We start from the raw sequence: 27,360 nt of genomic DNA, 5'->3' as shown, positions 1-27,360 counted from the left end.
AAAATAGTACATGCTACCGAACTTTTAGAGGTCTTTGATTTAAAGGATTTCCGTGAGAACTTTAGGGGATCAGTATCCTTAATACTCCCTTCGTCTCAAAATAAGTGTCTCAACTTTATACTAGCTCTGGTACAAAGTTGTACTAAGGTTAAGACAATTATTTTGGGACGGAGGGAGTATAATTTTCTATGTTGTTACTGTGATTCGCATCATTACTACTTTACATGTTGTTTGTCTGCTTCACATTATTGAATCCCTTACAAATTTTTCATAATGAATTCGTTGCAATATCTTATATGAAAATTTACATCCACTCAAACCTTTTTACAAATAACTTTCTATTTTTTACGGTGCAATCAAACACACATCAACGCAATCAAAACCATGGACGAATCAAAGAGGTCCTTAAGGCATGCCAATGCAATTTTGTGTTTTTTCCATTCCTACCTTTTTGCAATCCCACGAAACAAAGAGCCCCTTAGGCATCTCTAATCTAACTCTATAAAAAGACTAACCCCTCAAAAAAAAAATGAGACTTAAGCCCAAAAATCTTTCACCCTCTCATTTTTGAGTGCCCGCCAACCATTCTCAACAAAAGGATCCTTCCCTAAACTCTTGCCCATGGCGCCTCCTATTCTCGCCAGTGTCGCCAATCGTTGTTGTAGCCATCGGAAGCCTCGATTTCGACGGGAATGGAAACCCTGGCCACCTTTGCATCTCCGCCGACCACTTCCGTCGGTGCTACGTCGGAGTCGACAAACGGGCCAGCACCCGCGTCAAGGAAGCATCTCGGGACAAAGACATCGTGCAGCCTGCCGCACCGTCCACGTTTAGCAACAATTTTAACTAAGTTTTGCCTTAGTAGACCCCCTCTTAAACTTTCTAGATGCAAACCTTGACTAAAGGCACCTCTCAACGGCAACCCTCAAATTTTCTCACGCATATGTCCACGGACACGGGGATGCGGGAGGCCGTCATCGTAGCCGCATACATCCGGCATTTCTCATTTTTTTTATGTCTGCACGATCAAACAACTGCATACATAGGGTACATACCTTAAAATAGTTGCATGCAACAGTAGTTCAAATTTTAAAAAACAACTTCAAACATGATGAGTATAACAGTTGCGGATGGTACCTGACGCAGCGATCGGAGGACATGGGTTGAACGACGACTAAGGAGAAGCGAGGTGGAGCGCTGCATGGGCGCTGGAGGTGACGGAGACATAGAGTTCCGACAGGGGTCTCCCAATGAAAGAAGCCATCACGGCGGCGAAGGCATGAGAACAAGAAGGAAGAAGAGAAAATAGGAAGGATGGAGGCACGGATCCGGGAAACTGTTTTGAGTAGGATGACACGCGTCATGGATCGATACGGGACGGAGTTGGACAGTGACAGAGGTAGAGGGTGGCCAGGGTGGGCGATGGTCCACCCTGAGATTTTAAAATACCTTTAATATCATAGGAGAAATGTGATAAAAATATATATATATATACAGTAACATTGTTGGTCCATACTCGTCGAGTGGGCTAGGTCCGTCACTAATGTTGGATGATTTATAAGGTCCGGTCCGCCACTGATGTTGGATGATTTATAAGGTCCGGACAGCGCGATGCCCTAAAAAAGTTTTTAATCCTTTAGTCCTGAGACGGTAACGTAATTTAACTAGTTTCAGATTTAAACAACTTGTAGCAAGCACAATAAACTTTGTCCAACATGTTGTTTACAACAGACCAACCATTTTTCTACCACACACCTCTCTTTTACTCTTAACTTTCTTGAGTAATATCCTACGAAGTACGTATAAGCTTGTGAAAAATGTCTATAAGTGTTATTTGAAGGAAACAAGATATTCCCTTGTAGGCCCTTTTTTCAACTAGAATGTGTGTAGATTGCCGGCCACACGTACAATACAGTTACTACGTACCGGAATTAATCAGAACGAAATACAGTTATGTAGCAGAGACAGAGGAGGAGGGAGGAGGGGATCCATTGCTTGCTGCTTCAGTTGTGACGCCTGCAGTTTGCTCGGACCTCGCCGGGCTGGTTGAGCGCGCTCATCCTCAGCATGGAGCTCACGAACGCCCTGAAGAAGGCGTCCTGCGACGCCGCGTACAGCGCCACGAGCCGCCGCGTCTTGGGGTGCGTCAGCAGCACCTCGTCGGAGGACAGCAGCCCGCGCCCGCTCTGCAGCATCCGGTAGTAGGCGTTGTCGAAGGCCGCCGACGTGGAGTCCATCCCCGACCCGGCGCCCCTGGCCGTGTTGTTGGCCGGGCACGCCCTGCGCAGCGAGGTCGCGAAGGACGGGTTCAGCGCCGGGTCCACGTCGGCGCCGGGCCGGAAGCCGTGGATGCGGCTCTGGAAGGAGGAACAGTGCGCGAACCCCAGCGTGTGGCCGCCCGAGAGCACCACCAGGTCCTTGACCGACATCCCCAGCGCGTGGAACGCCTGCTTGAGCTGGTCGAAGCTGGCCCCTGGCCCGGGCAGCAACGACGTGGTGTCGCTGGCCAGCGACACCCGCCCGTCCCCGCGCCCCAGCAGAGGCGACCAGGACGGGCCGCCGGAGAGCGCGACGGCGTCCCTGGCGGCGAGCGCGAGGATGTCCGCGCAGGAGACGACGCCCGGGCACATCGCCTCCACGGCCTGCTTGGCGTTGTCGATGACAAAGAAGGCGTGGAGCGAGGCGTTGGGCGGGCCGTCCTTCTCCGCCGTGTTGGTGGCCGTGGAGTCGATGAGGACGGAGCCGTCGCACCCCCTGACGAAGCAGTCGTGGAAATGCAGGCGGAGGAGGCCGGCCGGCACGGTGCGGTCCTTGGCCACCGCCTGCCTGACCGCCGCCGTCACGGCCGCCTCCGCCCTCGGGCAGCTCTGCCGGTAGTGGTCCAGGCTCAGGGCATCGCCGCCACCGCCGCCCAGGCTCACTATAGCTAGTGCTAGGAGTACTATGCCGAGCGGCGACCGTGGCCAGGACCAGGCCCAGGTGCGGCAGCGATCAGGATGCAGCTGCGGCGCCATTAAAGTGTGCTGGCTAGTCTGACCAGTTGCTGCTGCATATGTCTGGTATAGAGGGTGAGCTAGGATATATCCGATCGCCGCCGCATGGTGGCCTAATCAAACAATCAATGAATCAAATCTGTGAGTGCAACGCATGCATGTGATGTATGCCCAGCCCAGCCCAGCCATCTAAATCTAGGTTGTGGTACTCCAAGTGGTATGTATACAAGAGACGCTGGGGCGCTCAATTTTTCTCTTCGGATTTTATCTTGGGTCATCAGATAGGCCGGCAATATGGATACAATGATGCGTGGGTACATAACAGTCAAAGCCATAACTCTCTGTTGCAACAGCTACATTTATGAGTCATTTTCACTCAAAGATGAATCTGAAGGATTTTTACATTTGTCATGACGACCATGCTCACTACTCATATGAGCAGGATGGCAATGTGTATCCATTACACGCATACCTACAAATGAAACCCCTATTAGGGTAAATGTATGGGTCAAAAAAATAGCCATGTGTATATAAATGAATTTTTTAAAACTCATTGAGCATAATGGGTACGAATATGATTTAGTATAATCCGTATCATGTATAATCTAGAAAACAGGCCTTAAATATTAATTATTCACATATTAGAAGTATTGTATGTACATAAATCCTGCAACTAGTCAACGTCTAGAATGTGCTACTGTTTATGAATATGTGTTTCTGCCGCGAAGTTTGTTGTTTATAAATTATGATTATAATTTGTTGTTTATGATTATGTAATACTTAAATTGATTATTTTAAATTTGGATAATTTTATCCACGGATACCCATTTACCTGACGGATGACGGGTATGGGGAATATTGTACCCCGCGACGGATATGGGTAGGGATAATGGGTAATATTTGAGGCGACGGGTAAGGGATGCTTTGCTACACCTATGTAGAGATTCTAGGTAAAGTTACGTGATATCTGATTTGTCATGATTAGATTGAATGAAAAAACAGCCCAGGCCCCACTCCACGAAAATCAGGAGGCGGCGGAGATTTAGATTATGAAGCTTAAGTAAGATTACGTAACCAAATTACGTAGGTGTAGGATTATTGCGGGTAAGGGTATGGGGTGGCTCGACCCGTACCCAAACATGGCGGGTGCCATCCCTACCTATGAGGGTTGTGTCACCTTATACCTCGAGTCGATCCCTTCTCTTCTCCCACTTCACTGTCTGTCGCTTTTGATTGGCGATGCTTTCGCGCCAACCTCTCCGCCCCTCCTCCTCTCAACCTTCCCCACCATTGAGCCTGTCGCCGCCAAGGCCTTCCCCTAAGCGTCGTTGACCTACAGTTCGGACGTCAAAAGCCTTCACACCCATTAAATTTTAACTCATCTCCGTCGGATGTGAATCGTTCCCGGTCGAGGCCTTACCGGCGCCACCGACAGCAGTCTTGATATTGCCCATCTTTCTTCTCCTATGAGTCAACTCTTCAAATTTCTAAAACAAGGAAACTTACCGGTCTTTGTAAGGTGTTTGAAACATACTAATACAACATAATGGTCACATCCAGAGCACCTAAATCTTCTCTACATACCATCATTTTTTCTAAGGAAAAACAAAAGTGCAACGCCTTCATGCTTGAGTAAAACATCCAAAGACATGATGTGAATGAGTCACCGTAAAGTGGTCCGTCTAGTAAGAGTATCTCCAATAGAAGATGTAACTTGGGCACATAAAAGTTATTTGTTTACGTGCATAAAAAATAGTTTTACATCATCAATAGGTGCATTTTACATCATCTGAAGCATTTTTGCTTCAACATGTTATGTAAAATAGGGCATCATTTTGTCCAGCATGTGATGTATATTAGGAATAAAATTGCATATGTATTGAAAATATTCATACCAAACTCATATCAAATGAATCGATACAAACAAATTGTTCATCACATATCTATCAATCAATAAACATCAAATTATTACACCGTCCAAAGGAAGACATGAATTATTTCTCGAGTTGTAACTAGGGGAATTCATTGGGGGCAACAGGCGAGGTACAAAAGTTTCAAACGGGTAGGCAACCATCCGATGCCTGATCAGAAGGCAAAAGGGGTCAGAGCAACAAAATAATTGTTGCGCCTCATAATAGAATAGATCGTCCTTTGGACGGTGGCTCGGGAATTACATGTGAAGCCAAGTTCAATGGATACTTTGAAATCATAGATGTATAGGAGAGTCAGGTTTCGATCACGTGGAACTGTAGGTTATGGGCCCATCATGTGGGTAAGATAAGGAAGGGTGGTGACATCTTACATGGCCATGGTAGCAAGACATGTCACAAGATAGCCTGTCAGTTATTTTGGCAACAACGTCCTTACCAAGGGCGGGGGACGAATAGAACCATTTTCCCGCTCTTTAAAATGAGGCGAGCCAATAGGCAAAGTTCTCGTCCATCGGCGGGTACCGGAATGTTATCCACAATCGTAACAGGGTCTTACTAACAGAGTTGTAAACCGAGGTTTTTATCTAAGCAGGGAAGTACCACTGCTCAGATAGGTTAGATTACAAGAAAGGTTAAATAGATAATGGAAAGGAAACTGTGTTCGCACACGAGTATTAGAGAAAACCTTCCCCGAGGAAACAGAACATGGTAGACATGATAGGTCATCAAGTACATAACACTTAGATACTAGGGCAAAGAGGATCGTGATGTTTACTCATACAATATGGTTTGGATAATTGATCAAGCACAATTTAGCATTGCGCTTCCAATGTTCCTATTGAAATTTTAAGCACCACATTCGTGCTTCGGGGTAGCATCAACATGGTCATCAGGTAACGGTCGAACTTTGGGTACACACAAAGGATCCATCATGAACAACTTATAAAATTAGTCATACAATTTCCTCATGGAAGAATGGCTAACCTTACATATGGAAGATAATTTAACAATAGGTCCTCCACCCAGGTGTGCTAGACAAGACATCACCGTACCGGGTTACATAAGGACCAAAGTTATAATTATTGGGAAATGTTTGAACCATCATATCTTCCCGAGATTCAGATCTATTTGGTGTCAGGATACTTCATGCTGAGGATGCCTGAGAAGAAAAGGGGTAACCAAAATTGACGAGATGAGGATGCAAGATTCTCGGGATATGAACTACGGAAGCAAGTCTTGAATGATGAGTTGGATTGTAAGACACATGAGCACAATGTCAAGACATTCGTGCCCAACTGGAATTCTTATGAAGAAATGCAACCGAGTTCTGAATTGGGAACCATCATCGAGGATATCAAAGTCCTTATGTAAGCCTGGATTAGATTTTGTGAAGGAACTTCTTTTTCTTGATCAATTCAGTCGGTGGCTTGGGGTGCAAATAAAGTTATATGGAGTGAAGATAACAAATCTTCAAAACATATAAAACTCCGCACATGCATGAATGAATTAGGATGATCCCAGAGGAAGCGAAACAAAACTTTCTCATATTCACCGCGATGAGAATGCACATAAACTTTGGGAAAAACACCTCTTCTATCCAACACATTCTTCATGAGAGAGGCACAAATATAATGCTTTCAAGAGCTTCATCATGAAACATGGAGAAGTTGAGGGTGTGGCCGATGGGCTCAGATGCAATCTCTTAAGATTTTGATAGGGATGAATTTGCAAAATTAAAAGAACAAGCAGATAGTATTTGTGAGATCAAATGATATAATTACGTATACTCGAGGAAATATCAATAACTAAACATTGACCGAAGGGTGCACTCAAAAATATGAACTTAATAGCACGACCAATGCTAAAATGGTGATTCAACAACCAACACACTAAGAATGAAACTACGAGGCATTAAGTTCAAAGCAATAGGGATGCCATAAGTATTTGAATAACACATCATAGTTCACTTGTCGGTATTCTGGTTAGAAACAACACGGGGACCAAAAAATGAATGGTGATGGCGAGAAGTATCAGTACAACAATAATTCTTAAGAGGTGCAACAATTCTCACAATTTGTTTTGACATAAAAGATGGTAATACTCCAAGGTATAAGATAACATAAGCTGGATAGCAAGGAACGCAATGGACAACACAAAACATGAACAAGTTTGTGTTGGAGGGAAGGCAATAAGGTTGTCGAGGATAACACAAATCCTCGAGGGGCAAGGATGATATGTTCCATCATGAATTTGATTGATATCCTTGAAGAGCTAAGAATGGTGATGATGATCGCGTCACGTTTGTCGAGAAGTTTCATGAATATGTAATCGTTCAGCAACGACATCAAGCAAAGGAATGGTGAAGCGAAAGGTTGTCGGAAACACAAATAAGATTGCTAGCTCAAAATCGAAATTGCCTTTCAAGATAACTAACATGATGTTGCAAGGTCGATGTAAGCTCAACACACATTGGAAATGTGTTCCGGGAATGAAGGTCACAGATAGGATTGTCAATCTCTAGCATGACAATGATGATGTAGCCTAATAGCTTGGAATGACATGATCGAGTACAAACTCATAATCAAAGAAGATTACTAAGAGTTGTTGAATCGCAATGCGTACTTGATACAGTTATTGGTGTCCTTGAGTGTACAACAACTCAGAACATGAGGAAATTGGAATCAGCGAAATGTCATAGTTGATGAAGAGCTCATAAGAAGTTATATAACTCTGTGATATTCTCGAGATACCAGGGATAATACTCGAAGGGAGATTCGAATAGAGGTATGACTAGTGTATTGATCTATGGAATACAAGCACTTTAACTTGTCTAAGAATGAAATAAGAGTAGAACAACATGGTCGAAACCATGATTGCAAAGGACAAGATCACATATACCATATAAAATTATACCAATGGAATTTTATTGTTACGAGAAGCTTCCATGATAAGACATGCATTAGGTCCATGTGCATGAACAAAAAGTTCAAGGTCAACTCCCATTTCATCAATGCATCACCTACCAATTAATCATCGCCTTTGATGAAGTTGTAGCTCGGGATGTTTATCTGGGAAAACACCACAAGAGTAAGACTCGTGAAAACTCTCGGGTTCACACGGACTAGGGAAGGCACAGGTTCAACCTATCAAGGCATCTTAGAAACATATACCATAAACTTCAAGAGTAATTAACATATACTTGAAGAGTATGGCTGACAAAAGCATTGGATACTACTTATCAGAGGTAGAAGACACAATTATCAATGTCATCATGTGTTAGAGGAAGAATATTAGAAGAATTTTGAATGTGAAGGATGCTATCGGATAATAACCCAACAAAGGGTCTGGCGGTTCACAAAGAATATACTCCCATTTCATCATGTGTTATTGGTACTCAATCATAGGAAGATAAAATGCAAGGCATCGGATTATAGAACTTCTAAGTAATTTTGATGCTTAACTACCAAAGGAATTATGATTTCCAGGTTGGTGTATCCGAATCAGATGCTTCGATCAAATACAAGTAAGCTGAATGGACTTAGATGGACATTCAATCAAGGTTGATTTGCCGAGAACCAGCTCCTGTTTGGAAAGACATCCCAGTCGGACAGATAATTTATGGGATCAACTGATGATTGTGTGCACTCATACACAGACTGAATCAATAAGATCAAAAGACAATCACAAAGGATTTTAATGAATGTTGCTAGACATATGGAATTAACCATAATGCAAGAAGGTGAGAAAGGTTAGGAGAAATAGGCTACTAAGGTTTTTGTAAGATCAAATAGCAATTCAAAGGATTTTCAGAAACCCATGACAAACGAGGACGAACAAATCCATGATAAGATAATTCGTTGTACCTTGTAATAACATGATCAACTAGAAAAGAAAGTGGGAACGACATTTGTATGTAGTCATCCCTAAGGGTTTATGGAGGAAGGAAATCGCAAAAGCGATGAGCACAGGTTCTCGGGAGAACTTCGAAGAATATCTTCGAAGTCTTCTGATGATTCAGACCATCGTCTCGGATGAGGGGATCTCCGGGAGGAACTAGTTATGATAACCTAAAGTTAGAGTTAGCAAAATCTTAACCCGAAAGAAGAGAGAGATGAGAACCTAGAGTATAGAAGAGGAGTAAAAGATCCTAATACCACCCGATTTGAGATGTGGGCCCGTAAGCCAGACAACAATGTTAGTAAAAGGTCTTTAGGTACTAGACCCAACTTCGGCCAAGGAGTTGGAAAGGGGGCTACCTAGAGACAGTTGGCTCTGATACCAACTTGTGATGCCCCAAATTTGATCATACACGCAAATGCGTACAACTAACATTAGGGACTCACGGGAAGATATCACAACACAACTCTAAACACAAACTAAAGTCATACAAGCTTCATATTACAAGCCAGGGGCCTCGAGGGCTCGAATACAAAAGCTCGTAAACACATGAGTTAGCGGAAGCAAAATAATATTTGAGTACAAGCATAATTCAACAAGTTTTGCCTTAGAGAAGGCTAGCAGAAACATAACATAGATCGAAAGAGGTGAGGCCTCCTACCTAGGAACCTCCTAACTACTCCTGGTCGCCAGCGGCCTGCACGTAGTAGTAGACTCCATCGGGGTAGTAGTCGTCGGTGGGATGAGCCATCTCGTGGGCTCCGTCATCTGGTCGCGGCAAACATATCAAGAGGAAAAAAGGGGGAGCAAGGTAACAGTGAGTACTCATCCAAAGTACTCGCAAGACTGACATCAGAACTATGCTAAGTATGCATCAATATCAAAGGAATGGGGCTATATCTTTGGACTGACTGCCTAAATGCGAGAATAAAGAGAAGGTCTAGTCCTATCAAAGACTAGCATCTTCAGTGTCTTGCAACATTAGAAGAGTGTAGATCAATAATACATACATAGTCATATTATTTCATCAATTTTACTTAAATCATGCCTAGAGATCCTTTCTCGACCTCCTGCGAGAAAGCATCCTCGGAGCCAATCATTCAAGTTAAGTCACAGTTCTAGTTGTATAGATCGATATACTACTCCAAGACGTCCTATTACCGTGGACACGGCTATTCGAATAGTTCAATTCATCCCTGCAGCAGTGGACCACATTTCCCAATACGCTCTATCAACCCTGGCCGTACACACTTTTCTGGGTCATGCCCATCCTCGGAAGATCAACATGTCGCAACCCTACCTAGGCTCAACAAAGAGGCCAGCCTCGTCGTCTACATCCTAAGTCTATAGGGGTCTTGGGCCAATCACCCTTTGTGCTCATGCACGTTGCGAGGGTGACCGAGATCAGTCCTGGCACCTATTATACAAGATCAATGCTTACGCGGACCACTCGGGTGCGCGCTGCTCCAATGCTGACGTCTGAAGAGCTTCGGCTGATACAACGACACTAAGTACCCATAACTTCTCCAACATGAAGGTTAGTGTGAAAAAGTTCAACGACCAACTAGATTAAATACCCAAATCACATTAATGTTTTAATTAACTTGCGGCGAGGATCATCAATCCATGGTATCTAGTCACGTCGCCTCATCTCGAGGATATGTGACAAGGGCCAAGAACGCCTCATCACATCTATGCGGGAATCCACCTGCAACAGACATTTCATCATGTTCCCAGTAGTAAGGTCAAGTAGCCGTGTGTCTATAACATCAGGTAATCCAAGATATCACCCTTGATGGATCCCAATCGATGTAACCGTCATGGTGATTAGGGAGGAATCACCCTTGATGGTCCGCGCTTGAGGGGTTGCACGACACAGTCGTTATCGTAAGTGGTGGAGGATGAATCACCCTCCGTAAACCACCGTCGGTTAACTACACCATAGAGCTAACATCAGGAGTACGTAACAAGGAGTCACCCTCGGTACTCGATAGTAGCTCTGCAGAGTCGTACTACTAAGGGATGTGAAGTGATGTGACAGGTCATGGCTCATCGGTCAGTTGATCGAATCTTCGTTCATAAAACAGGGGCAACTAGAACTAGTGGGGTCAATGGGGAACACTAAGCCACCTATTGAAAGCATTTAATATGCAGTAGGGTACAGTAACGGTTTATCAAAAATAGGCTATGCATCAGAATATGAGCTATCTACAACAGTAGTAAAATCTAATGCAAGCATGAGGGAGAAATAATGGATGATATAGGAATGATCAAGGGGGGTTGCTTGCCTTGTTTCTCTGCTGCAAAAGGCTGTTCATCAGGTGGTAGTCATACCCGATAGAGCGTCAGCTTCGGCGTCTACCGGAGACTAGAGGGGAAGGAAATAATAAATAAAGGCAGACATATGCATCATGATGCATGACATGGAAATATGCAGTGCTAGGCATAAGCTAACGCAGTACTACGCGTCATGGATGGAGCATGAAAAGATCTGGCGATATTTCCCGGGTCTATAGCTACTAAAGAATAGATTAATCGGGGAGGAAATTTCCATGTTCATCATGCTAGGAGCATGTGACACATGAACGGATAGCGTATTCAGATTCATGGGATTTTTCTAATCAACTTTCATATATAAGTTATTTTCATCTGACTTAAAAACTAATTATATTAATTTTCATAGTTTTATTAATATTATGAAATAAAAAAATATATTTTAATTAAGAAAATCCTTTATTGCACCAGCATGACATCATGTTCGCGTGAGCAGTCAATACGGCGGCTGACTAGTCAAACCTCACTAGTGGGCCCTAGCTGCCATAGACAGTGGGCTAGCGAGGGTTTAAATTAAACTAAAACGGATTAATTAAAAGAGTGTCCCACCTGTCATAGGCTAAATTGTTTAAACTAATTATTAAAATTGTTAAGCAGTTCAATTAGGTGTTAATTATCCTAGGCCCACATGTTAGTGGCCCGGGGGTTTGGCCCCACATGACGGTGACTCGGATGTGCCGAGTCAGCTAACTGAACTTGGTCAACTGGTCAACTCGGGCCCCTGGCCGATTGGCCAGTGTCACTGGGAAATGGTCCCGTTCGGCCAGGTCAGCTCCGACGACCGGAGGCATCGCCCAGGACCATGAAATGTGGCGGCGCGTTTGGGAGGGGCCCGAGTTTCTCCTTGAGGGCATTATTTCACGCGCCCTTTGGCGTGTTCGAAAGAGGTAACGTGCGTGCATCCATCCCGACAACCAGGAGGGGCGGGGGTGGCTGGAGCTCGTCGGAATCGAGCTCATGGTGGCGGTTGGCATTCGGGCTCCGAGGGAAAAGGCGCTACGGTGAAAGCACAATTGCCCCCTAAGGTGGTTTGGATAATTGATCACATCATATGCATCATTGGATTGATGATCTTATCCAAGTATATTTCACAAAATTTCAAAAGATGCATTGGCTAAAGTGATTGTGAGGAGAAACCCCTTGATGCAAGGAAAGAATAGGATTGGCTCAAGCTACAAGCAAGAAGACTCTTCATTTTATAATTGTGAGAAATCACTTTTGAGTCCATAGGGAAGCCAATACTATTAAAAGGGGGTGAGTTATTATTGGTGAACAAAATGCTTCATGTGCACAAGTGATAGTCACAAAAAACACCCACAAGCACTTCCACAAAAGTCTGTCAAAACCAAACATCCAAAATCGGTACCACCAAGAATTCCCATTCGGCCCTACCGATTTTCATCCTAGACAGAACCCAACCAAACCCTACCTTTCCGGTACAACCGATTCTACATCGGTGCAACCGAGTTTGGGTGGCAAACATTCTATTGCTCGATTACACAAAATCGGAATTTCCGAGTTTTTGTACCGGTGTCACCGAGTTTTGCCATCTGACCATTGTCACCTTTTCGGTACTACCGAGAAGTATATATCGGTTCCACCGAGATACGAAAGTAGCTACCTTTTGAGCAAATTCGTACCACCCAGTTCTTAACTTCGGTGTCACCGAGTTGGTCTATTGGTGTAACGATTGGATTTTGGGGGATGCCTATATATACCCCTCCACCTACCTCTCATTCGGAGAGGAAGCACTCAGAACACACATATCATTTCCAGATCCATTTACTGAGAGAGAGCCACCTACTAATGTGTTGAGATCATCATATTCCAATCCATCCATTTCAAACTTGATCTCTAGCCTCCCCAAGTCGCTTTCCACCAAATCAATCTCCCCTACCCATGCCAAATCTGTGAGAGAGTGATTGAGTGTTGAGGAGACTATCATTTGAAGCACAAGAGCAAGGAGTTCATCGTTCTACCACATCTATTACCTTTTGGAGGGTGGTGCCTCCTAGATTGGTTAGGTGTCGCTTGGGAGCCTCCTACTTCGTGTTGTGGAGTTGAACCAAGAAGTTTGTAAGAGCAAGTAGATCTTCTAATTCGTGAACATCTACCGTGAGTGAGGCTAGTCCTTCGTGGACGGAATCCGTGGTGGAATAAACAAGGCCACTTCTTCGTGGACCCCTTGTGGGTGGAGCCCTCCGTGGACTCTTGCAGCCGTCACCTTCCGTGGGTTGAAGCCTCCACTAACATGGACGTACGATAGTGCCACCTATCGGAACCATGACAAAAATCGCCACGTCAACTTTTGCGTTTGATCTCCCTACCTTACCCTCCACTTTACACTTGCTTGTTTTACTTTTCGCTGCTATACTCTTAGATGTGCATGTGTAGGGTGTACTTGACATGTAATAATTGCTAAAACTGGCCCACAACTAAAATTGGGAAACGGGTAAGTTTTTATTAGTCAATTAGTCTAATCACCTCCCTCTAGACATACTTTCGATCCTACATAGATCATGCTAACGGTGAAATGGAAGGGGCAGGGAGGCTCTACGCATTGCGGGGAAGCCAACGAGCTTGGGCTCGGGACCAAAAGGTCACCGAAGGCTCGCCGACTTCGAGCTCGAGCGGAGTCGACCATCATGAATGAAGGGGAAGGGGGCTACGACGTCGGATCAAACGTGGGAGAGGGAGGGGAAGGAGCAGGAGCTCACAATGGTCGTGTAGTTGTGCTTAGTGGGCTCGGGTAGGGCGTGACGGCACCGGAATCGTCGACGGGGAGCGGCGACATTCCAAGGAGGAAGACGACTCGGGGACGGCAATGCAAGGGCTCCGGCCTCCAATGGCTCTACGTAGTCAAGGGAGAAGGCGACGACCGTGGTCCTGGACACATCAGCTGGGGCGAGAGGTACGGTGGCCGCAACTCTACGAAGGGGCGACCATGGCAGCGCTCGGGTGCGGGGAGGAGAGGGCGAGGGGAGAGGTGGATGGCGATCTAGGGTTCGCGAGGGGCTGTGAGGGGCTCTTGTAGTCGGCATGGCGCTGGTGGATGCCCACCATGGAGGCATCGACCATGTGGATGGCACGCAACACGCACGCCGAGGCTCGGCCTCCTCTTCTGGCGGGAGGTAGGAGAAAGGCTGGCCGAATCGGGCTAGGCCACACTGTGGCCACTAGAGGCCGAGATGCACATGAGGTATCTCTCCTTTTCCTTTCTCCTTTAGAAAAACCCTTTTACAACTTCTGATTTATTTAAATTTTGTAAAATGGGCCACTTGGTCAAATATTAACGTTGTAATATTTGAGAGAGCCACAAGAGGATTAGGGGCCTTTTGAATTTATTTGAAAACCACATAGTTCAAAAGGGCATTTACTAAATGATTTTGCCTCTATTTTAATTATTTCGAGGCACGAGAAGACTTGATAAAATATGGTTTCATATTTTATAATTACCATGTGAATATTTGCAATCCAACCATGGTTTTAGTTTTCATTTTTGAGAATTTTGAATATTTGATTTCAACTCAGATTTGAATTTGAATTGGGGTTTGAACTCAAGCGAGGATTAGCAACAGTAAAAATGATGACATGGCACCATTAAAAGGGGATTAGTGTAGGTGATAATCCAGGGTGTCACAAACTCCCCCCGTGCCGCCTTCTTCACCATAATGTTTGGCTATTTGTGAAGTTGTTCCATGCTTGTGAAGTTTGAGCAGACTTCCATGTGTTCTCAAACTTGGTGCGGTCACCGAGCAACCACCCTAGGAAGAAAGCCCTCCATCCAATGCCACAAGGGAAGGGGTTGGAGTTGGAGTTGGAGTTCTTGATGATGGGTAGGAGGAAGAGTGAGAGACAGACAGGTGGTGGGTAAGTGATGACCGTAAGGGTGGGTTAATAAAGGGGAAAATGAGTGTAGATTTTAATAGTGATGTTGCAAGGTTTATAATACAGATCCTGACCCAACCATTGAACCTCTTCATAATGCAGATCGATACGGAGAACAAGGGAAATGAGGTGGTGGCATAAAAGGAGCAGTACAAGGGCAACGACGTGGTGCCGCCCTTAGAGGTGACGCCCGTCCGCAGTCCGGCCATACACGAAGACGTGCCGGAGGAGCTCCCAAGCGGCAAGCGCGGAAGTACGACCACTACCATTAGGTGGGAGGGCCAACTAAAATCTACAAGGTGATCACGGCACCCTAGCTTGAGGTCGTACCTATGCCGCTGGACTTCACGAAGCACTTCACGTTTGTGCCGCAGGAGTATAAGCTAAAGACGAACACCGGTTGCTGCTGAAGGGTCACTGTCCGACTATCAAACGGCAGGGTCACCCTCAATCAGGGTTGGATCACATTCGCCGTCATCCATCAGATCAAGATAGGCTTCATGATGACCTTCAAGTTGTTGGCTCCCGACACGTTGAAGGTCATCATCTTCAATGACGATGGCATTGAAGTGGTGACTAGGTGTGGGAGGCACGACGACGCCTTCGCTGTGAATGCCTAGGACAACCCCTCGTATGCTCGAGCTGCTTTAGTTTAATATCAAATTGCTTTGCATTTGAACTGACCTGTTTAAGTGTGGCACAATATTTATAACCGCTTACTACTATGTTTTTTGTGTGTGTTCTTCCTCAAGTCACTCTGTGCTGGTAACCTTACCATCGCATCGAAAAGATTATCAGACAACACGTGTTGCATACAACCAAACAGTAGACCTTGTGCTTCCGCGTACACAAGCGGACAACCAAAGAGCATGTCTTTCGTGACACGTAATACAATGTAGAGTGTATGCACGCAATCAAACTAAGTGTAGATATTAATTTTGTGTCCGTTTTACCTCAGCCAAGCCTTGTTGAGACAGACTGCACGGATCAGTCTCGCTATGAACACCTACCAAACACGCCTCTAGGTTTTTTGTTTTGTTTTTGATAGCCATAAAATAAGACCACAAAATTAATCAGCTACATTAGGTGTTGGAGCACAATTTTTGACACGGTGATTTTACATCACATCTTGGAGAAGCTCCATGCTATCAAACAACATAAAGAGCATCTACAACCGAACTCCTCAAACCCTCCTCAAACGTTTGGGTAGGCCGCCCGGTCAGTGTATGGTCACGAAAATTCGATCTTGACAGGCCTCTCAAACCGATCACAAACGTACGGACTGAGCAACACCCCCCATTTACAGTTCAAATATGGGCGGATGGGGAGCCCGGGCGCACCCTGGCATGCCTACCTGGCCCACATCGACCCCACATGTATTTGTCCTTATCCATTGGCTGGACCAAGCCCTAGCCACTTTACTCCACTCCAATACACTCCCATCCGCCACCCACCTCACTACCGGCGATCTCTGGCCTTCTCTCGCATGGCCTCCAACGGATCCGTCTCCGACCAACCGGATCCATCGATTGGGGGTCGTGCCGTACGGAGTGAAGGAGGCAATGACGGTTCACATTGCACTCCGCTACTCCCGCGAGGACAGTGCATGGCAGACGACGGGATCTGTCCGCCGTGACTCCATAGCGTTCGCTCAAAGGGCGACCAGTTCCACTGTGGCGGGATCCCATCGGAAACGGGCTGCCCGCAGTGGGATGGAGAGGATAAGGATCGTCGCTGCCTATCTCGCACAGGAGATGATGGAGGCGGAGGCGGCTGATGCGGCGGAGTTGGCGGTCGCAGAGGAGGAAGCCATCCGCACCTGCATTTGGAAGAAACGACAGTGGCGAAACACGCGTGCCCTCGCGTGCGAGCAGGATCGGGCGATCCGTGAAATGGCCGGACTGCCATCGAAGGAGGAGAAGGAGGCGAGCAGCGACGAGGACACCACTGGCAGCGAGCAAATCTGGCTCGATCCGTACCGCGTCTTCTACCGGTACTTCCACGACAAGGATGGCATGGGCGCCGGGAAGGACAAGGGCAACCGTGGATGATCTCCACCATAGCCAAACATGATAAATTTTGGTAATCCAATGACACGATAGCAGTGATGAAGTAGCCCGACGATGTGTGTAATGCGTCGACGTAGTACTTGCATAAATTATATGAATTTGTGATATAAGATTTAAGATGTCCGGATGTAAAATGCATTATTTAAGACATGATCGATGAGTGTTTACGAACACTTCCGGAAGCGTATCAAGGGCCGGATTTAAGGGGTCCACCTGAGGGGTCAGACTGTAGATGTCTAAGAATAACCTGACCTGCCCTTTTTGTCCCAGCCCAGTGCGTGCCTACCTGGCACATACCGTCATACGTACGTAGTATACCCTCACTATTTTTTTGAGCTAGAAATATGGGGATTTATTCAGCAGAAGCCCCGGCAAAATCTGCCTGGAGGCAAGTTACAAGGAAGCTAGGTTGCACATGCATCCAACACTCCGTCACCTCTCGAGTGCTAGCTTGTTTTGCACACAAGTGGGCAGGTGTGTTAGCTGCACGATTACAATGCTGAATACAAAAAAGAAAAAAGAAAGCTACATTCTCCCCTATTTCATCCATGATAGGCGCCACAACTGAACGAGAATTGTCGCGCAAGTGCCATAGCTGGACCAGTTCCAGGCTATTTGTCTCCAATACCACTTTCGAAAAACCTCGCAAACGAGCAAAACGGACATCTTCCCGCAATGCCAAGGATTCAACAACCAACGGATCAGTCACTCCGCCGAAAGGTTTGCACCAGGCGACGATAAAGGCCTGCTTCGAGCGAGCAACCCCTCCACCTCCACCTCTGCTATGCTGAGACGCCACACTGCCATCAGTATTAATCTTGATAGTACCTTGATCTAGAGGCCTCCATCCATGCCCAGGTAAGGTGAGCGCCTGGTTACGAGGGATGTCCAGCATCGCTAGGGCATCTCTGGTCAAGATCATGGACTGGCTAGGGCTAACAGGACCCCTGTCATGCGTAATGTTGTTGTGCGAAGTGCAAATAGACCACATGATTGACACCAGTTTCGCCCTCTCCGACTCCGAATACCTCTGATCACATAGAATATCAGTCTTCCATGTTTGAGGGTTCACATCAGGTCGAGATACTTCTAACCAATCTGGAGCTATGTCCCAAAACTTCCTTGCATGGGAGCAATCCATCAAAGCATGTCTCAGAGTCTCATCTGGATTAAGGCAAAGCTTACATGCACTATCATTAGATATATGTCGGTGCTTGAGGACAGATTCAACAGGAAGAATACCTCGCAAAACCCGCCACCAAAACACCCTCACCTTTGGTAGCACCTTGAGCTTCCATAATCTGGCCCACACCTGCTGTTCTGACAATGGAGTATCTGTTACCGTCCCCTCGTCTCGAGCTCGAAGCTCAACTTGGGTCATCAGAGAGCGGTAAGCTGTTTTAACAGAGTATAGACCAGATTTTTCAGGAGCCCAGGCCAACACATCCTCCCCTCCCTCCGATCTGAGGGGAATGTTCAGAATTGCATCCGTTTCGGCAGTAGTAAACACCTGCCGAACAAGGTCAATATTCCATGTGCCTGTGTAGAGATCGATCAGCTCGGAAACCTGCAGGAGCTGATGATTGTCCGAACGAGCTGGTCTCATCGCTGGCAGGGAAGGGATCCAACAATCATCCCAAATAGAAATTGTAGACCCCGCCCCAACTCTCTTAATCAGTCCGAGTTGCAGCACTTTTCTTCCTTCGATTATAGCACGCCAAGTCGCTGAGGAGCTTTTTTGGCACCGTGGCCTGCATGAAATCACACCTCGGGAAATATCTTCCCTTTAGAACACGAGCACACAGCGAGGAAGGGTTTGTCATCAGTCTCCAACCATGCTTCCCCAAAAGCGCCAGGTTAAAGCTCTCCAGATCACGAAAGCCCATGCCCCCTCTTCGCTTGGGTTCGGACATTGCATCCCATGACAGCCAGTGCAGAGACCGCCGATCCACGGAAGAACTCCACCAGTACTTAGCCATAAGCGAAACAAGACCTTTGCAAACCTTCTTGGTCAACTTAAAGCAAGACATACTATACGTCGGGATCGCTTGGGCAACCGTTTTTAGTCTCACCTCACGGCCTGCACAAGAAAGCATCCGTTCAACACCACCTTGCAGCTTCGTTCGAATTCGCTCGCGAATATGATCAAAGGTTCCACTGGTGATTCGACCAACAGCCGTTGGGAGGCCGAGATACCTTTCACTAAAGGCTTCCACCCCAATATTGAGACAAAGTTTAACTTGTTGGCGAGTCGTATCAAGAGTATTTGGGCTGAAATAAATAGAACTCTTATCCTTGTTCACGGTCTGCCCAGAACACTTTTCATAGATCCCCAAAATGTCATTTAACCGGTAGCCACTGGATACCGAGGCCTGCATAAAAATGAGACTATCATCCGCAAACAAGAGGTGATTAATCCAGGGAGACTGATAGCTAACCCTGATTCCACGATCCACTTGTGCCCCTCCATAAAATTTCAGTAGGGAGGTGAAGCCTTATGCACAAAGTAGAAAAAGATATGGCGACACAGGGTCGCCCTGTCGTAGCCCACATGTGGGGGTGAAGAAAGGGAGAAGTTCCACATTGACCCGTACTGAGAAGCGCACCGACGAGACACACTTCAGGATCAGCTCGACGAACTCCATATTAAACCCCAGACGTAGCATAATCGCCTCAAGATAGTGCCACTCCACGCGATCGTATGCCTTCATCATGTCCAACTTGACAACACACACCGCATTTTTCCCTCTCTTTCGTCGCCGCATCGCATGCACACTCTCATATGCAATCAACACATTATCTGTAATAAGCCGGCCAGGGACAAAAACACTTTGCTCCTCCCCTATGATTTCATCCAAGCACACCCGCAACCGGTTAGCAATAGCCATAGCCCCAATTTTATACAAAACTGGGCAAAGAGAGATAGGGCGAAACTGGGTAATCCGCTGAGGAAACGGTACTTTTGGGATCAGCGTGATCGAAGTATTGTTCATACCTTCAGGGAGATCTCCCTGATTCAGAAAATCCAGTAGAGCTGGGACAATATCGATCTTTTAAAGTTGCCAATGTCTTTGGAAGAACCCCGCCGTGAAACCATCAACCCCAGGTGCTTTGGAAGGCGCCATTTGAAAAAGAGCAAAAGTAATCTCCTCTTCTGTGTAGGGCTTTGTGAGCGCCTCATTCATGTCCCCTGTGACTTTGACAGGAACCGAATCTAGCAACTCATCCATCGGGTATTGTCCTCGCGATGTATATAGTTGCCGATAAAACGAGGAGATCTCCTCCTGAATCTCATCGGGTTGTGAGCATCTCGTTCCATCCGCTCTCAATAAGCTTTCTATTTTGTTAATCCTGCGTCTATGGGATGCTTGGGCTTGAAAGTAACCCGTATTCCGATCACCATCACGCAACCACAACACCCGGGACCTTTGACGCATCCAAATCTCCTCCCGTTTCAGCGCCGTTTTGAGCTGGGCAGAGAGATCCTTCTCCTCCGCTGACGGCCCCCTCCCCATAGAGCGTAAACGGAGACGGTTCAACCGGTCACGTAGTTTCCTTATCTTCCTCGAGAGACAACCAAACTCCTTGGCTCCCCATGCCGAAAGATCCTTTTGGAGAACAGACAAGGCTTCAGTAACATTTTGCAGCCTTTGCCCTCATTGTCCGCATCTCCATTTATCCAGAACTAGCTGATCATAGTCCGAATGAGACTGCCAAACATCCTCGTAACGAAAAGTTCGAGCTCTCCCCGCTCCCCGATCAACAGTTTCTCTCATCTTAATCATCACAAAACAATGATCTAATTCCACGGCCCCCACATGTTTGACCGAGATAGAAGTAAAAAGGTTTAACAAAGCTAGCTTGCCAACACCACGATCCAACCTTGCCTTGACATTTGCTTCACCTGCTTGAGCATTATCCCATGTGTATGCCGTCCCGGACCACCCCAAATCTTGAAGTCCACATTCATCCAAAACCTCATGAAAAGCCCGCATCTGTCGCTCAGAGCGCTGCGATCGCGAAAAATGCTCTGAAGCATACATTGTTTCATTAAAATCGCCAATGCACAACCAGCTCTCATGCTGAACTGCATGCAAGGTTCTCAACAAATTCCACGTGATATACCGATCCTCCACACGGGGAGCACCATAAATACCAGTGAGACGCCAGCTTCTGCTAGCATCACTCTTTCGCCGCACCTTCACATCAATGTGGCCGGCACTATACGTCATCAGATCGACATCAAATTCTGCCTTCCAGAACAGACCAATCCCTCCACTAAGACCCAAACTGCTGACAGCAAAACAACCTGCAAAACCCAGCTGGTTCTGCAATCGCTCCACTCTTGACGCCGCTATTTTCGTCTCCATAACGAACAGGAGACCGGGGACTTCCTGCTTCACAACATTGCGAAGCTCACGAACTGCCCCAGGGTTCCCAAGCCCTCGACAGTTCCAACTTAAGCAACTCATTGGGCCAGGCAGGGCTGACCAGCAGCCGGTGCCGAAGATTCCGAAGACGGAGGCGTAGGCCTCTTCTTCTTGGTGTCTCTTTCCAAATTCTCCATAGCCCCCCTTCTTCCTCCACATCAGCAGGTTGCTCTTGGGGTAGTTCGTCTGTCTCACAAACCATAGCATCTCCATGCTCAGTAAGAGCAAGCAAGGGTTTAACAATCGGTTTATAGATGTGTGTAGCTTGGGGAACTCCCTTGCGCTTCTGCTGAGCTGGTGCTTTCATTGGGGAAGAAATCTCCACCCCTTCCTTCTGCTTAGTACTCGACGCCCTTGATTCTCTGGTACTATTTTGTTTACTAGGTTTAGGCTGATGTTCTCCAGAGCTTGTCCTCCTATGGTCCTCCGCTGCCTGCAGACTTGGTTTGAACGGCAAATCACCATTCTCATCCCTGGTCCCGGGAGAGGGGCAGAAAGGATCAGCATGACCCAATCTACCACACGAAAAGCAAAAGTGTGGGATATGCTCATACTCAATATCATACTTATCCGTACTTTTCCTCTTGGCTGATTCGATCAATATCCATCTTCGTAGCGGTTTCCGTACATCAATTGACACTCGAGCACGTAGGAAGCCCCCTACTGGATCGATCTGCACCACCGTAGCCGTTTTATCGATTTGTCGCGCGATCGCCAGCCCCCACTTGTTGTTGCGAATATTATAGGGTAGATTGACAACCCGCACCCATACTGGCAAAGTCTCAAACACCAACTCCGATGGCTGCATATGCTCTTTAAGATTCTGCAATATCACCGCATGCTTGTTAATGTGCCACGGAGAGCCGTGCCACACTCGATCGCGATCTCTCTTAGACTCAAACTCCGTTGCGAAAGTATTTTCTCCGAGAGATCGAAAGAGTAGACCTCTAGGGTTTCCCCAAGCCGGGCGAAGGGCACTCTGTATCGTTTGAATATGAAGAAGATTGCGACACAAAACCCTCCCCGCGATTAACCACTTCGGCTGTGATCCCTCTTCAGAGTCGTCTATGACGAGCGGCGTTGCCTCCTCCTCCGAGATATCCAGCTTTCCCAGTGCCTCCTCCATCGTCGCCCTAGCCGAGCGCGGGGAAAGATCACCACTCCTTTGCTGATCCTTGTTCGCGGACGATGAAGCCATCGCCGGTTGCTTTCCAAGCCGATCACCCCGCCGATGGGATCGACGGGCGCCGTCAGGTCCACCTAACCCTAATCACCAGAGAGGGTTTAGGGTTTAGAGGAAAAGTCCCTCACATATGTCATTCTTCGTAGTATACCCTCACTACCACCACCTAAGCTACAAGGAGCAAATGGTATAGATGTTTCACGCAAGACACTGAACTGCACTTTGCACATGGGGCTCGTCCCAACTTGAAGGCGGTTTCGTCGTGTCGTTTTCTTGTATGCGTGCACGGCGGGCCGTGGCATGTACGAACGATCACGTTAGTTTTCAGTCCCGAGAGAAGGCGCTTCACTCAGTTCCATGCTAAAATTCGCATAGTATTCGCGCGCTTTACGACGCTTGCACATCTGTCCCTCACGCAGTGCACGCACGCACACATGTGAGCCTGCTCTGCTGCTGCGTGCCGTGCCGGTAGCGAGTGTATCTAGCAGCGGCCAGCATGAATGGACAGATCTAGCTATGGAGATGCCTGACACGACACCTACTACCATGCATTCGTACAGTATAGACACAAAGCTCGCATGCATGATCTCCCCCCCCCCCCCCCCCTCTCTCTCTCCGTCTCAATAAAAAAAGCTTGCATGCATGCAGCCAGCAATGCGTGAAGCCACGGCCCGGCACCAGCAGGAAAGACGCACGCATGTTACTCTCCGGTGTCTTCTTCTACCTCCATCAGTGGCTCAGTGCAGTGCGCGCGGTTGGTGGCGCTGGACCAGCCGGTCATGCGCGCGGATTACTATCCATGGCAGCGTGCCTAGCTTTCCCATGATTAACAACTAACTTTTTCGACCCATCCTGCACCAAAACCAGATCTTGCGACACCTCACACGCAAGTCGGCAGGTGATTAACAAGAGTAACAAAGTTTATTCTCCATTCACCGTCCGGTCTCCCTGAAATGGCAAGTGATGGGATCCAGTCGAACCGTCCTTGGCTCCATGTCGTCCCCAGCGAAAGCGAGAAATCTCAAGTTAGTTTTATTAGCTTTTGAAGAACTCTCACGTCTTAGTCTTAAGATCAACTTTTATAAAAGTAAATTGTTTGGTTATGGCGAGGCGCAAGACGAGGTCATCTCTACGCTGACCTGTTCAGCTGTGGGTTGGGACAGTTTTCGATCACATATTTAAGAATACCGATACATTATCGGAAACTTATAAATGATGAAAACACGTCGAGGAGAGGTTATAAAAAAGACTAAATTGTTGGAAAGGAAAATTGCTATCTCTCAATAGAAGATTGGTACTAATAAATTCAGTAGTAAGCAATATGATACTATATATGATTTCCTTCTTTCAGCTCTCGAAATGAGATTTACATAGATTAGATTACTTCGCATTAATATTCTTTTGGCAAGGAGATAGCAAAGGAAAGAAATATAGACTAGCTAAATGAAGTGTCGTTTGCGGTCACAAAGATTAAGACGGGTTGGGCATTCATAACCTCGAGGTTAAGAATAGGGCCCTTCTTGGCAAATGGTTGTTTAAGTTAATGACAGGAGAGAGTGTATGGCAAACCCTATTAAAGAGAAAATATGTGGGATCAAAAACGATATCTCAGGTATACTGGAAGCCTGGTGGCTCTCACTTTTGGGTGGGCTTAGTGGCTAGAAAAAAATATTTCTTCCGCTATGGCTCTTTCTTAATTAAGGCCGACTCGAAAATTAGATTTTGAGAGGACAAGTAGCTAGGAAATGCCTCACTCCGGGAATAATATTCAACTTTATACAATATTGTGCGTCACAAGTGTGATTCAATCGCCACGGTTTTAGAATCATTTCCGCCAAACGTGAAGTACAAAAGAAATTTAATTGGACCTAGACTTCATTCATGGAATACCCTGCTCGAGCGGTTATCCACGATGCAATTGTCACAATGGTCCGATGTACTTTGTTGGAACCTACTTGGGAATAGAAAATTCTTAGTGGCCGTGTACAAAGCTCTACTCCAATCCGATGTGTGAATTGATAATAACAAGAAGATCTGGAAGATGAACATACCTTTTAAGAATAAAATCTTTGCACAACATCTTCGTCGGGGAGTAATTCTTACGACTTTGTCGGAGAGTAATACCCGAGAAGATCTGGAAGATGAACATACCTCTTAAGAATAACCTTATTAAGAGGAATTGACATGGAAATACGCAATGTGTGTTTTGTCAACATGATGACACAATAAAACATTTGTTCTTTCAATGTAAATTGGCTCGTTCTATCTCATCATTCATCCAAATAGCTTTTGGCTTGTATCCTCCTTATAGTGATGCTAACATATTTGGCAAGTGGTTACATGGTATTGAACATGAGTTTAGAACTCTTCTCAGGGTGGGAGCGCTCGTCATTATTTGGTCGCTTTGGCTATGTAGAAATGAGAAGGTTTATAAAAAAAAAACTTCTCTGATGCAGGTTATCTACAGATGTACCGGGACGCTTCATTTATGACCGTCTCTACAACGTGTGGAGAATCACGATCTGTTTACGGAGGTGTGTACACGATTGGAGGCTACAACGAGGCATACTTTTTCCAACATGGATGAGAACATGATCTTAGGATTGGCCCCCCTCGACTTAGGCATTATACTCACAGCTCTCTTTGTTATCTTTTCTTGTTTTGTTCTGTGATTGAACTGCTTATTGGATGTGTACATCTTAGTTATGCAGAGGCCGGATGTAATACTTAAATGGGACATTTACATTATCCCCTTAAATTTGGCCCGACCTCATCTTTACCCTTAAAAAAATAGTTCTCAACTGTACCCCTCTATCGTTAGATGGCATTATGAAAATACCCTTGCGTACCCTTTTCTTCCGTACCCTTTTCGTCTGATCAAAGTTCTTTGACCGTCAATGAAAAGTTTGCTAGACAGTTTTGCCACTGTTTGCATATGACGTTGACAGGTGGGCCTCCTCATCCGTGAAAAAAGAGAAGGAAAAAACTCTCCCTCACCTCTTTGTATCACTTACATGTAGGACCCACCTTAGAAAAAAGAAAAGGAAAAAAAATTCTCGCTCACCTCTCTCTATCACTACGGTCGCGTTTGGATTGTTGATGAAATCTTACAAACGTAAATACTTAGAATTGTATATTGTCAGTGTCCAGTAATATACTACTGGCGATATTTTCAGTTTGTAAAATCCCATGTGTGGACAGTTTTCTGAAATCCGATGCCGATACTCTGCCACGAAGATGACGACGCTGCGAGGATGCTCCACCGCCGACGACCTCATCGCGGCCCTCTCCTCCCCGAGCTCCCGCGCCGGCCTTCACTCTCGCTTCGCCGCCTATCTCCAGCCCTTCTGCCCCACCTGTCCACCGCGAACCTTGCCCAATACGCCGCCGAAGAGGGCGACCAAGCAGGCCAAGCAGCCGCAGCAGCAGCCGCCGCCCCCCGGCGCGGCCGTCGTCCGCCCCCTTGCGAAGCGCTTCCGCCCATTCCTCTTCTGCGTGCTCCAGCTCCTCCTGCCGCTCCTCCGCCCAAACCCTAGCGGCGCGGGCGACGCGGAGGGCCTTGGCGTGCGGTGTGGTGGAACATCGTCGCTTCACCCCCTCGTGGACACCGGCGCCGGCGCCTCTGGGCGGCGGAACCTCGATCTGGTCTTGAGCGAGGGCGAGGTGGGGAAAAGGAACCTCGATCTGGTCTCGAGCGAGAGGCGAGGTGGGGAAAAACGACGGGTGTTGGTCTGTATCGAATACCTGCCTAATCCGGGTGTAAACGAAAAACAGGTGTAAAGTTTATCGAATACCTGCCTAATCCGACATACCAATCACCAACGTGAGGCCCAACCGTTTTTATTTTACTAGGGTATATTTTACAAGTGTATTGGGCCTCAAAACAAGGAACCAAGCGGGGCCTACATGCAGGACCCACGCTAGAAAAAATGTGGCTCGTGGATGGGCGGATGGCAGGCGAGCGAAAGCTGGGCCGGCGCTGCGTTCGTCCTCCTCGCGCATGAAGCACGGGCAGGCAGGACCTTGGCACGACAAGTCTTCAGGTTCCAGTGATCGGACCGGCGAGGCAGCGAGGAAAATGCTGAGTAAATTGATCATTTTTCGACTAATTTAATCCGTAAATAGATGACTAGCATGGCATTGACAGAATTAAGTACATACTGATATTGATCTAAACAGTCACGTACTACGCAGACAGTAGACAAATCTACACATGATGCTAGTACTGCTAAGACGGAAGTAATCAGGAGAGGGATAAGCGCGTTATACCCTCCAGTAGGTCATGCACAAGCCCCCGCGGCGGTGGCGGCAGCAGCGACGTCCTCGGCGGTCTTCTTGTCGGCCTCGGCCTTCTCGGCGGCAGCACGGTCGGCGTTGGTGGACATGGTGATGACGGAGACGACGCGGACGTAGAGGAAGTAGACGGACGGAGGTGAGCAGTCGCGTGATCACTCCCCAACAACCTAATCGCCCCTCTTCCCCGTACAGGAACCAGAGAGGCGTGGGCCGAACCCACGTCCGAGTCGGTAACAACCCACGATCCGACGTCTCGGATCGTGTCGTGTCCGTTACGTATTCTCCGTTCCTGACAGACAAAATAAGCGCGTAGGTATGAGCTCGGCTCGGCTCATTCCC

The 27,360-nt window shown here is 46.8% G+C and overlaps 1 protein-coding gene across 1 annotated transcript; it reads right to left on the bottom strand.

The window, feature by feature from the left end:
• Positions 1-1,803: 1,803 nt before the first annotated feature.
• LOC123430786 (peroxidase 64-like) lies at positions 1,804-3,377 on the bottom strand. The gene has a single exon (XM_045114623.1). It carries the CDS (start codon positions 3,012-3,014, stop codon positions 2,004-2,006), a length of 1,011 nt encoding a protein of 336 aa, XP_044970558.1. The 5' UTR covers positions 3,015-3,377; the 3' UTR covers positions 1,804-2,003.
• Between the last annotated feature and the right edge of the window lie 23,983 nt (positions 3,378-27,360).

Source organism: Hordeum vulgare, chromosome 2H (genome assembly GCF_904849725.1).
Source record: "Hordeum vulgare subsp. vulgare chromosome 2H, MorexV3_pseudomolecules_assembly, whole genome shotgun sequence".
Lineage (NCBI taxonomy): Eukaryota > Viridiplantae > Streptophyta > Magnoliopsida > Poales > Poaceae > Hordeum > Hordeum vulgare.
Note: the sequence above shows the minus strand (reverse complement) of the source record. Positions and strands in the feature narration are given on the sequence as shown.